Genomic DNA, 12,903 nt, shown 5'->3' on the forward strand with positions numbered 1-12,903 from the left:
GTGAATCAAAAGGCCGGGATTTGTCGTCACTCAGCCTCAACATCCAACTCGAACCCAGCGCCCAACCCAAAAATGCCTGCCACGGCGCGCCCCGATGAGGTGTCCTTCAACAAGGCGAGCGTCGCGTTAGCGCGCAGCCAGGCAATGCTTGCGTCATGGCTTCCTCCACGGCCCGCTGCAGAAGCGGAAAAGTCGCAGCAGCAAATGCAGCAAGACGACGCAGCTCTATTTGCGCCTCAATCCGAAATGTGCGTCTATTGGGTCTTTTGCGGACCTTGCTAATCCCGGACAGTCAAGGCGTAGGTGCTGAACCCCCTAAAGAGATTGCAGACGGAAGCTTTAGGCGACAACACCTTTCATCCAACGACGAATTGCGAAAGAAGCTCTTGCCCAAGGGCGCCATGCGCGCTCAGGCGGCAGACAAGAAAGCCTCGGTAGCACGACCCACCCCGAAAAGGCCAGAAAGACCTACTCCGAAGCAAGATGACAGCGACAACGAGGAAGGACGCGCCGCAATGTTCAAGTCGAAAAGGCAAAGAAGGTCGCCAGCGGAGACACCGAACATTGGCTCGGACGAGTCTGAGGGCGAAGCCAAGGGCAAGGCATCACAATCCAAGACAACACCGGAGCGCAAAAAGAAACGGATGACCTTTTTGGACGAGCTCTTGGAGGAGCGGGCGAAGAAGAAGAAGAAATAGCGGGTATGAAAGGGAGTATCTGCGGTGGTTTAACATGATGATAGCCAAGGTCATAGCTTTCTACCTATGACTGATGGCCTACTCGCGCACTATCAAACTCGCCATGCCCATGCCTGTGCCTATGCACATGCTCACAACACCAAACTCCTGACTCTGCCTCTCCAATTCGGGCAGCAGCGTCGCCAACTGCCGCGCTCCGGTGGCGCCCAGAGGATGTCCCAGCGCAATGGCACCGCCCTTGGGATTCACCTTCTCTTCGGGAATTCCCAGCTCGCGAATGCAGTACAGGGCCTGGCTGGCAAAGGCCTCGTTGATTTCCCAGATGCCGATTTCTTCCTTTTTCACGCCCGTGTAGTCGAGCAGCTTGGGTATGGCCAGGGCAGGACCGACTCCCATTTCGTCTGGAGCGCAGCCAATGACTTGGGTGCCTGCCCACTTGCCAATGATGGAGCCGGACAGCCCCAGGGCTTGAGCGGTGCTGCGGCGCATCATGAGGGCGGCGGCAGCACCGTCAGAGACTTGGGAGCTGTTACCGGCTGTCGAGGTTCCGTCGGGCTTGAATGCGGGTTTCATGGTGGACAGTTTTTCGACCGTCGTCGTCGGCCTGATGCCATCGTCTTCCCTGACTATGATTTCTTCCGTGTGTTCTGGGACTTCGGGGTTTGGAATGGCACGCGTCTTGACGGGAACGATTTCGGCGTCAAACAGGGACGATTTTTGAGCGCGGGCGGCCTTTTGCTGGGAGTGGGCGGCAAAGGCGTCTTGGTCTTGCCTATTTACTCCATACCTCTCGGCAACATTTTCCGCAGTAAGGCCCATGTTCATGATGCAGTCTCTGGCATCCTTGACGGGGCTGTCTCTAAGCTCAGACCACAATTGAGTCGGAATGGCTCGCGAGCCATAGTTGCGGGTCATGCTCTCCATGCCACCGCCAATCCCGACGTCGATCTGGCCGACAGCAATACTGTGGGCGACGCCGGTTATTGCTGCTAGACCAGAGCTACATGCGCGGTTGACGGTCTGGAGAGAGGTGGTGGTGGGGTAGCCGACGTGGTTCAGGGCCATGCGCCCCGCCTTGGAGCCGCCCAGCTCAGCGAGGACGGTTCCGACATGGACATCTTGGACCTTGGAGGGATCGAGATTGGGGTGCTTCTCGAGGGTTGCCTTGAGAACCTGTGCGACGAGTTGAGTCAGCTCGATAAGTGGCGGTTCAAAGCGGGCAAGAGTGTAGATAGTACGGCGGCTAGCAGTTCGTGGTCGTAAGCATCTTTGAGGGCTCCCTTCTTGGCGCGTGTGACGGGGGTGCGAAGGGCGGACAAGAAGACGACGTCGTTGGCAGACTTGACAAGGATGTTTTTGGCGCCCTTTTGAATGAAGCCAGCCATGGCGGTGGGAGTGGAGTGACGGGAATAAGCAGGTTGCGGGGAGGGGAAAAAGGCAGTCGAAGGCAATTTGAATTTGTATGGACCATGGTGAGCTCTCGGCATCGGGGAGGGATGCGGATGCGGATGCGGATGCGGATGCGGATGCGGATGCGGAGAAGAGCTCGGCAGTTTCAGGGCGTGCCTGGCTTGACCTCTTCCGGGAACGCGGCTCTGTCTGTCAGTCCGCGAAAACTCTCTTCACCAACATTTTTATTCCCCGTGGCGTCCGTCACTCACTCGAGACCAGGTTCGTGCGCCTAATCATTCACAATGCCTCTGTCTGTCTCCATCCCTCCAGTCTCCACCTCCCTCTCCTCCTCCCCCTCCCCCCCTCCATCCTAACCAACACCACACCTCATTCTCTCCATCTGCCATCGTCTCTACTCCCTCTTCTTCTCACCGACTGGCGGCCGGCCTTCAACCCGCCAGCTGCTGTCCGCATGTTGGCCTCCTCTCGCTCTCCACCATCCGCCGCCCCACTTGATTGCGAGCAGGTCTGATCCGTGATATGGCCGAGCCTCTGCACCCATACCCGAGTCTGAGCGCCAACATGACCTTCCGCTCGAACCCTTCCGTTTCTCGCTCCTCTCTCCATCATGACAACTCTCCGGCCATCTCCAAGTCTCCTGGGTCTCATCATAGTTCCCATGCTGCCACGCCAATAATTCTCCAAAACGGTTTCCAGGTCGGCCAAGATGCCAACGAAAAGGCCCACTTTGACCAGAAGCTCGGCTTTAGAGAACGCATCAGACACTTCACTTGGACTTGGTTCTGCATGACCATGGCCACTGGTGGCATTGCAAATGTCTTATACTCAGGTGCGCGAGTTGTGTGATTTGCGTGCATCTATCTGCCAATTTCCATCCAACTCAACTGACTGCCGCCAGTCCCCCTTCGCTTCCACGGTCTTTTTGCAATTGGGTGTATCTTTTTCATTCTCAACATTGTTCTCTTCATCTTCAATATTGTCATGATTAGTACTCGCTTCTATCTCTACCCCCACACCTTTCGAGCCAGCTTCTTGCACCCGACGGAGAACTTATTCATACCTGCCTCCCTTATTAGCTTTGGCACCATTCTGGTCAACATTTCCCAATATGGCGTCCCAGCCGCTGGTCAATGGCTTGAAGATGCCATGGTCGTTCTTTTTTGGATTTATTGTGCACTTGCCATTCTCTTCTCGGTCGGCATCTACCTCATCATGTAAGTTATGTTCATCTCCGTTCATGTCAAGCTAACTGTTCAGGTGGTCGACGACGACCTTTACCATTTCCCAAATGACGCCCATTTGGATCTTCCCTGCCTACCCCCTCCTCATCACCGGTCCCCACGCTGGTAATTTGGCTCAAAAGACTGGAGGCCTCCGCGCTCTAGACATCATCATCGGCGGCACCATTCTTCAAGGCATAGGATTCATGGTATCGACCATGATTTACGCCGCCTTCATGTACCGCCTCATGACGCAAAAGCTGCCCCGCGAGTCGCTGCGTCCCGGCATGTTCATCAGCGTCGGTCCCTCAGGGTTCACCGTCTCTGGCATTGTCAACATGGGCAACATGCTTCCCAAGTGCATCCCGGCCAACTTCATGGGCGACGGTCGCCTCACTGGCCAAATCAGTCGCGTCCTTGCCAACTGGATCGGCATCTGGCTCTGGGGCCTGGCCATGTGGTTCTTTTTCGTCTCGGTCGGCGCGCACTGGGCTCCTGCGACGCGCCGCCGCATGGACTTTGCCATGACGTGGTACTCTTTCGTCTTCCCCAACACGGCGCTGACGACGGCTACGTTTGCCGTCGCCAAAGCCCTCGACAACAACCATGCGCTCCAGATCATCGGCTGCGTGCTGACCTGCGGCCTCATCGTCACGTGGTTCTTTGTATTTTCGATGATGATCCGCGCCGTCGTGACGCGCCAGATTTTGTGGCCACAGAAGCAAGAGGACCGCAATGAGGGTGGCTTCAAGACGCTCGCTGCCCACAGCGAGATGCGTGACCAGCGCAAGCTGACTCGCACCAACACGTTTGAGACGCCTGCGCACCCTCCGGACACGCCCGACCCTGAAATGCATCCGCCTGCTCCAACCCCCTTTATGCGCACTCCTTTCCATAGCGATACGGATCTCACCAAAAGCCAGGGCCACAACGACTTTTTGAAGCCGTCTACTTGTGCTTGAGAGTCTGTTGCTGCTTTTCTTTGCCGGTCTGCGAAATCGACCAGTTCGTATTATCTCTGTTCAGCCCGGGATCGAAATTGGACGTTGTAGCCGTGGCACACGCTTCTTTCACATCACCGACACTTGCTCACTTACTGGAAATCTGTTCTTGTGTGCTTGCGGTTGTGCTTGTGAAAGAAAAGTTTCATTTCTTCTTCTGCTTTGGCGTTCATGCGGGCCCTGGATCGGTTGGTCGGCTTGCTAGCGTTGTGTTAGATCTCGATACCATTGTACAAATACACCCGCGCGTCGTTGAGTTGACTGGAGTGGTGCCATGTATTTGGACGGTCCGTTCGACATATCCAGCGTTCGTCTGTTGCGGTGCAGAGAATTCTCCTTCAGCTTATGGAGCCTACAAAGGTCGGGTTTCTCGTTGGGTTTTCGGGGATTTGGAAGTAATCAATTAGATGGTTCGAAATTTTTCCTTGTCGTACACTCCAATTTACAGATTGTGCATCCGTGTTTGGTAACGGCTGCTCGCAGCTCTGTTCCCCGTAGACGCAGCTCGGACGACGCAGTTCCACATGCAGTTCCACAAGCCGGTTACTAGCATGGATGGAATGCGCTTTCATCTTCTGGCGAGGCGTTCGGGAATAATCGACTATGTACGTCACTTTGGCAGCTGAAACACAGTCTCAACCTTCTCCCGGTCGATACTGGGTTGATGAGAAATAGCGTCGTTTATATCCCAGAAATGCACAGTTGCCGAGTGGGTTCGGAAAAGGCACACTCGTCATTGGTCGTTTTGCCCTCTCTCGAATCTTGTCAGTGGTCGTCATGCTTTTTTTTTTTTTTTTTTTTTTTTTGGGGGGGGGGGACTGGAACACGCGTAGTAATGGTCAAGAATTTGCCCTGGTCGCTTTCCCATTGTTCTGGGATCCAGTTGGTCCATACGGGGCCAGGCGCCTCGGAACGCGAGCCACGTACGACCTAGAGCGATGGAGCTGTTGGTAGGCAGTGCTTTGGGATGAGTTCGATGAGCAAGAGTAGATTTCTCACGGAGATCAGGAGAAAAAGAAGAAAGCAGCCAAGGGAAGGCCAGCAATTTTTTTTCTAATTTTTTCTTTTTTTTTTGGCAGCTTCCAAGGCGGAGAACGCAACACCTGCAACGCAATGCGTCGAGGCGTTCATCCTGGTCGTGGCTTGGTGCGATGGCCTCAGAGTATCTGCAACCCTCGATAGACCTCACTGAATGGCTGTCGAGCGCGAACTGCATTCTCATGGACAACGGCGTCGAAGTGTGTGAAAGTTTTCGTAACCGCGTCGCGTCCTTGGACATACACTCTTCTTTGGTTTGGCCACCACTTCTTAGAAAAAGCCTGTGCGTCAATAAGTTGTTGCCACACACAAAATTTTCAAAAAATTAAAAATCACCACACCCGCTGTAACTCCACAGCGCAGGATTATACGTGTATAACTGAAGTTAGAAAGTAAAAACCTACCCTCTAAAGTATCATACTATAAGTATACCTATACCTACCCCCTAGGGGGAGGCCCTACCTAAACTAGTTTCCCTTCTACTAGATAGCTATAACTATAAAATCTAGGATACCCCTATACCGCCTAGCCTACCGCCTACTTAACTTACTAATAAACCTAAGGAAATAGACTAGAATATCCCTATACTATCTAACTTACTACTAACTTAACTAGCTAATAAACCTAAGGAAATAGATTAGGATACTCCTATAAGCCCTATCCCCCTATTATCCCTACTACTTATCATACTAGGCCTAGTCTAGAAATAGTATACTAGGCTAAAGAGAACTATCCTAGTAGATACTTCTAAACCTAACCCTACCTACTAAGGAAAAAGGACTAGGGTTAGATTTTATCTAAACTTTAATACTACCTAGGAGGTAATTAATATAGCCCTCTCTTACATCCTATATATAATAAACCTTACGTATAATATAAGTAAAAAGTAAAGCCTCTATAACCTTAGTAACATCCTATAGGATTATACTAAGATAGGTCACGTAGGTAATATATTATTAGTTCTTACTACTTAAGTTTACTCCCTTAAAAATACTACCTATATACTAGAAGTAAAAGTTTACTAGCTATAAAAGCTAGTTATCCTTCCTATAACCCTAGCTAACCCTTTATACGTAACCTAAGCCTAGAAAGTAACTACTACTAGGAAACTATATATAATAACTCCCTACCTAAAGATAACTATAAAGCTAGCTACTACTCCCTAAAAGACCCTATAGAACATGTAGGTTATTATCTAGAAGTAGAGTCTCTTCCTAGACTTTAACCCTCTTTCTATATAAAATAATATTAATAATACTTTTAAGAACGTAGGTATATCTAGCCCTATTATGTTAATAGTAATACGTATAGAGAAGGATAACATCCTACTTACTAGCTTACCCTAGTATAACTCTAAATTCCTTACCTCCTATAAGGACCTCTTTACTTACCTATTCCTAGATGCTATAGTCTAGGAGAACTAAACCTAGTATAAGGTTATTACCTATAGTATCCCTCTAGAAGACCTACGCCTACTTAATATTAGATAATTTATTATAGAAGAGGTCTATACCTTTAACCCTAGCCTTTCTATTATTAGAACACTATACTAGCTTACTTCGGCCGAAAGGAGAGCTACCTAGAAAGTAGGGTTAGTTATTATAGCCTTTTATATAGTAAAAGAAGTAGAGATAGCCATCTTAAAGCTATTCTACCTTATAGGAGTAAGTATAAGGGTTATAAAACTCCTTAGGATTACTCCTAACGTATAGTATATAAAGTATTAAGAATTTAGCTATAGCTCCTTAAGGTATTATAATAGGACTAAATGCTTACTATATACTAGCCCCTATATAATAGAGAAGCATAACTATAAATACTATATAAAGAGAGGTATAACATGTACCTATATAGCGCTAAAGTATAGTAACTATAATAGTACTTATTACTTCTAGGACCTAAACTATCCCTACTATCTAATAAAGATATCCCCTAAGTATATATATTAGGTAACCTTAAAGTTATATAAGTTAACTTAAACTAGAATACCTAGGCTATAGAAGCGGCACTCTAGAATACTCTCTAATTAGGTATCTACCTAATATTTATCTAGGAACTATAGATGATACTATAAGATAATGTAGCTAATATATAATTAATCTCCTACCCCTCTATAATATAAATTCTTCTAACCTTCCTATAGGGCTTACGTCCTTAGATAATACTCTACCTAAATAAATCCCTTACCTATATCTAGGTAAATCCTTATCTAGATATCTTCCCTAGCCCTAACTACCTTACTATAGATTTAACCTATAGAGAAGATACTATCTATATAGTTAACATCTATAATAAGGTAGAGTAAGGCACCCTATCCTCCCTACATATAATAGAAAGAGTTATTAAGTATAGCCCCCCTACTATACTAATAATCTATATAGGGGACTTTAATAAATACTATCTAATATAGAACCTACTCTCCCCCTAATCTTATAAAGTAGAAGCTCTATATAAATAGATTAAGGAAAACCGCCTTAAACTCTAAAACTAACCTAGAGTAGGTACCTTCTTTTATATAGGGATAGAAAGGGAAATAGTTATTAACCTCTCCCTATATACTCTAATAGTTACTACTTAAGTAATTAACTAGTAGGTATAAGAGAACCCCCTATCTAACTATAATACTATTCTCTTTACTATCATGTATAACGAGTTTTAAGATATACTAATACTACTACTACGGTTTAACGTTAAAAAGGCCGACTAGGCCTAGTATAGGTAAATCATCTAAGAAGAGTTAAATAAGATTATAAGTCTACTTATCTAAGCCCTTCCTAATAGGGTATAATATATACTCTCTAGTAGGACCTTATAAGAGGACCTAGACTAACTTAGATAACGCCTTATAAAGGTAATAGAGATAGTAGCTAAATATAGCATCCTATAGGTAACCCCTAGATAGTAATAAAAACTATAGTAGTCCCTACTCCTTATAGCCTTAAGGATAACTACTATATAAGTAAGGTATAGGGCACGTTATAACTAAGTTATATATATATAAGCATAGAATATATATAATATAGCCATTAAGTAGGTAAAATAAGAGTACTAGAATAACTTCCTTATAAAAGAAACACCCTAGTCTATCTATAAGGTAATAGTATACACGAAAGTAACCCGATCTAAGCGAATCCCCTAGATATATAACCTTTAAGATTAACTCTAATCATTATATAATAGTAAGTATACTACCTTCTATTAGAAACTCTTCCCCCTACTACTATATATTCCCCTACGTAACTAGATAAACTATAAGGAAGGGCTATAGGACTAGCCCCCCCTTATAGATAAGGAAGTATAGTATGCCTACTCTTATAAGATTAAAGGCACTACCCCTAGGCTAGACTAGATCTACTAGAAGATAATTACTAAGGCATATAACGCTCATCCTAAAAAATTTACCTAGATATACTAAACCTTCTTTACGTATAGATATTACCTAGAATGCTAGAGAGAAGCGGTAGGTATAATACTTAAGAAGCTAGGGAAACCTAATTATATAGACCTAAAAGCGTATAGAGTTATCTCCCTACTTAACTACCTAGGAAAAGTCCTTAAACGCATTATAGTAAAACGTCTTAGAGTGCTTATAGAAGCTATCTACCTTCTATACCTATCCTAAATAGGCGGATAACTATAGAAGTTAGTAATTAATGTAGTAATAATCCTTATATATATTATCTAAGATGAGAGGAGGGTATAGTATAAGACATTAACCCTATTCCTTAATATATAAGGTGCCTTTAATTATGTAGCCTATAACTAGCTCTTATATATAATAGGGGAAATTAGGCTCCCTACCTCCCTCCTAGTATAGGTAAAGACATTTACTAGTAGGTAATAACTCTAGATCTCCTTTAATAGCTAATAAGAGGACCTTTATCTAATAGTTTTAGGAACCCCCTAGGGAAGCCTAGTCTTACTAATCCTATTTCTTATTTATATATAAAAACTCTTTTCCTCTTACTTAGTCCGATTCCTCTTATATATTAATAATGTTTTAATTATAATCTCCTTAATAAGCTAGAAGAAAAATACGCGGATCCTCTAGTAGGAAGCTAACTAGCTTTTCTTACTTAGAACCTAATATACCGTTAATTTTAATAAAGATAAAATAGACCTTATCTATTTTATAAGCTTAGATAAGGCTAAGTAAGCTATAATTACGCTCCTAGGAGACTATATAGTATAGCTAAAGTAACTTATCTAATAGCTTAGGATATAGTTTAATATATACCTATTATTCTAGTAGTATACGATAATTTAGAACGCCTAAGTAAAGTAATTACTTAGTAGGCTCATGTAGCTAGCTAATATATAATATAGACTATCTCCTACTACTATCTAATAACTATACCTAGCTTATATATAAAGTATAGTAGATTATAGGTCCCTAGTTTTCTAGTAAGTTAGTAGCTCTAAGATACTTAGATGAATACTTTAAAATAATAGACTACGCTAAATCCTAGGAGCCTTTTAGACCTCCCTAATTACCCCTATAGAAATTAAAGTAGGACTTCTCCCCTCCTACCTAAGGTATAATATGTTACTTTAAGTATATACTATATAACTCTTTAAGCTTAGTTACTAATACCTAGTATATATAATTATTAATAAGTTTAAATAAGAGAATATACTAGGATGATAGATATAACTTAAATATATCTAGAGTATAATTTCGGACCTAGTAATAGGTACTAAAAGCCTAATTAAACATAGTTCCTTTCCCCTATAGAAAAAGACTACTCCGTATAAAGTTAAGATTAGCTACCTCCTAAAGGAATAAGAAGCCTAAGTACATATTAGATATATAGGATATATAACTTAGATAGTTATTCTATACTCTAACGCTTCATCTATCCTAAAAGGAAATAGAGTAGGTATAGGAATTATAGCGTACGACATCTAATAAGATAGTATAAGAGTAGTAGTAAGATATAGAGGAAATACTAGACCATACTAGCTCATATATAATAGAGAACTAGAGGTACTTATAAGGGCTATAGAGTTAGCTACCTAGAAATAGCTAGGATAATAGATTATAGTATATATAGATAACTAAGCTATACTATACTACCTCTAAACCCCGTCTAACCTACTAGGTTAAGGACTATAACTTTAAGCTATAGATATAGGCTACTTAATTATAGCTAGATAAGGTAGTCTTACCTTCTTATAGGCCCTAGGCTATATAGGGATTAGAGGAAACCTATAAGTAGACGCCCTTATAAAGGAGGCTACTAAGCTAACCCTAGAGAATAACTACTTAAGTACTACCCTCCTTAGGATACGCGTACGATAAAGAACTATAGTAGAATAGATAGTATATACTATATAATACTAGGAAGTATAGATAATACTATCCTAGGGGTTATATGTATATAACTTCCTATCTATACTAAGGACGTCTATCTAACTCTCTAAGTATAGATAACTAGAAGTATTAGCCTACTTCTAATTAAAACTAAACTATAGCTACTTTAAAGCCTACCTATTATAGTTTAGTAAGATAGCCTAGGATAACTATAGCTATAATAATACCGCCTAATAAATACTATAATATCTTATTAGTAACTACCTACTCTATAGCTCTACTAGGAAAGAAGTAATATAGGAAGTACTTTAGGTATATAATAATAATAGTAGGAATATAGCCTCTATACCCTATAGAGAGCTATTCTAAGGAGATGTCGGTTAATAATTTATACTTAAATTTATATATTAGATGAAGGTTTCTACTAGGGCATAGCACATATAAAGAGTAGACTAAGGGAAAAGAAGAGTAAAAAGAAGAAGAGAGAATCTATTCTAAGCTCTATTAGTAGAGTGAATAATAAGCTCTATAATCCCTCTACTTATAGTTCCTATAGGTACTACCCTAGAACCCCTCTAACTAAAGATAATCTAGGAAGGGACCCCTTTATCTATAATCTACCTAATACCCTCTAGGCTTATATCCCTCCTCTACCTTATATAGAGCCTCTACTAAGACCCTAGCCCTCTAGATTAGGAAGGCGTTAATATAACTTAGATAACTACTCTATAACTACTCTAGCTAAACCCTCCCACTCCTAATAATAATTAGATAACCGTTTAGTAGTAAGGTAAGGGCTTAATACTATTCGTCTATATAGTATACCTAGGCTAGGGCGGCGTATAGAGCCCTATTATTAGTAATAATATTAATATACGGTTATCTAATAGTAGTAACTAGGCTAGATTAAATAGTAAGTAATATTAACATAGATTAAACCTAGGTTCTTAAGCGTTCTTTATTTTCTATAATAAGTATTAGCTAACTATACTAGTTAGCTAGAAGATAGATACTACTAGTTAAAAACCTTACCCGCTTTTTTTACCTTTATAGGTACTAAGAAAGGTATTATATAACGCTAACTAAGAATAGTACTATTAGGGATAGTACTAGAATACTATAGTAGAGTATATATATAATCTACCTTACCTACTACCCTATACTATATTTACTTTTCTATATATGCCTTCTTCCTATCCCCCTTCCTTTCCTTACTCTTACTCTATACTACCTATCTACTTAGATAATAGTAGGAAGGCTAGTTCTTAGCCCCCCCTTACCTAAAAAGAGCCTAGATAAACTATCTATCTATACCTACCCTATACTAATATTATACTAAGAATCGCGCCTTATTATATAAGATTCTTTAGCTAGGCATCCCTACTTACCTTATAAATATACGTAGGATCCCCTATAGATAGCTCCGTCTTAGATAGCCTATAGCTCTAGTAAGACGTAAAATAATTAATTAATTAATTAATTAATTAATTAATCGCGTCCTTAGAATATAGGGTACCTTAGTAGGGCATCTATATATATCTAAAATATTATAGAATCTAGCTTTAGATAGCGTAACACCCTACTTATAGATAAGTAGGAGTCTACTAGTGAATCTACCTACCCTATAAAAAAAAGGCCGTTCTATCCTCTTTCCCTGAGAAGTTTAGGGAAATGAAGCGAAGTTTTCGAGAAAGTAAATGATGATTGATTATAGAATGTAATTTGCGAAAATTCACGAAATGGCGCGGTGGCCTAATGGTAAGGCGTCGCTTTCCGGTTTGGGATAACTCTCCTTAAAGAGTTTGGCGAAGATTGTGGGTTCGAGTCCCATCCGCGTCGAGCTTCGCTTTTTAGCACTCTCTTATGGTCTCAGATTATTGCTTTTTGTTGTAAAGGAAGCTGTTTTAGCGTTCTAGAGCAATAGTAGGTTAAATTAGAAGAGTTATAGGCTTTTTAGGGTGCCTTACGGGTGAGAAGTTTTAAAGTGAAGCATCTAGGCGCCGTACATGATTTACCTACTTATAATGCATTAATGCCCATGTGGCCCTTATAGGAGCGAGGACACTTACATAAACTCCATAAGCTAGAAGAGGACGCTGACCTTTAGACCATGACGGGCGGCACCTAACAGTAGCTAATTCTAGTTTACATGTGTCTTAAGCACAATAAAAAGGGAAGCGTTCCGATGGATAGCTTAAATAACTTGTATTTAAGTAATC

At 42.3% G+C, this 12,903-nt stretch overlaps 3 protein-coding genes and 1 non-coding gene across 4 annotated transcripts; 3 read left to right on the forward strand and 1 right to left on the reverse strand.

Moving 5' to 3' along the window:
- On the forward strand, positions 1–737 carry IWZ02DRAFT_297793 (uncharacterized protein). Its single transcript, XM_066763885.1, has 2 exons — positions 1–248; positions 293–737. Exons 1-2 carry the CDS (start codon positions 73–75, stop codon positions 696–698), a joined length of 582 nt encoding a protein of 193 aa, XP_066621816.1. The 5' UTR covers positions 1–72; the 3' UTR covers positions 699–737.
- Positions 738–776: 39 nt separating this feature from the next.
- Positions 777–2,083, reverse strand: IWZ02DRAFT_491548 (beta ketoadipyl CoA thiolase, TH2; the record flags this gene model as incomplete). Its single annotated transcript, XM_066769752.1, has 2 exons — positions 777–1,871; positions 1,937–2,083. The coding sequence occupies 2 exons, from the start codon at positions 2,081–2,083 to the stop codon at positions 777–779; spliced, it is 1,242 nt and encodes a 413-aa protein (XP_066621817.1).
- Positions 2,084–2,400: 317 nt separating this feature from the next.
- Positions 2,401–4,450, forward strand: IWZ02DRAFT_297796 (voltage-dependent anion channel-domain-containing protein). Its single transcript, XM_066763886.1, has 3 exons — positions 2,401–2,940; positions 3,010–3,325; positions 3,369–4,450. Exons 1-3 carry the CDS (start codon positions 2,631–2,633, stop codon positions 4,291–4,293), a joined length of 1,551 nt encoding a protein of 516 aa, XP_066621818.1. The 5' UTR covers positions 2,401–2,630; the 3' UTR covers positions 4,294–4,450.
- A 7,975-nt stretch (positions 4,451–12,425) lies between these two features.
- Positions 12,426–12,523, forward strand: IWZ02DRAFT_t78. The gene has a single exon. It is a non-coding gene; the product is annotated as a tRNA-Arg (tRNA).
- Positions 12,524–12,903: the final 380 nt, after the last annotated feature.

Source organism: Phyllosticta citriasiana, assembly GCF_038021145.1.
Source record: "Phyllosticta citriasiana strain CBS 120426 chromosome Unknown IWZ02scaffold_8, whole genome shotgun sequence".
Lineage (NCBI taxonomy): Eukaryota > Fungi > Ascomycota > Dothideomycetes > Botryosphaeriales > Phyllostictaceae > Phyllosticta > Phyllosticta citriasiana.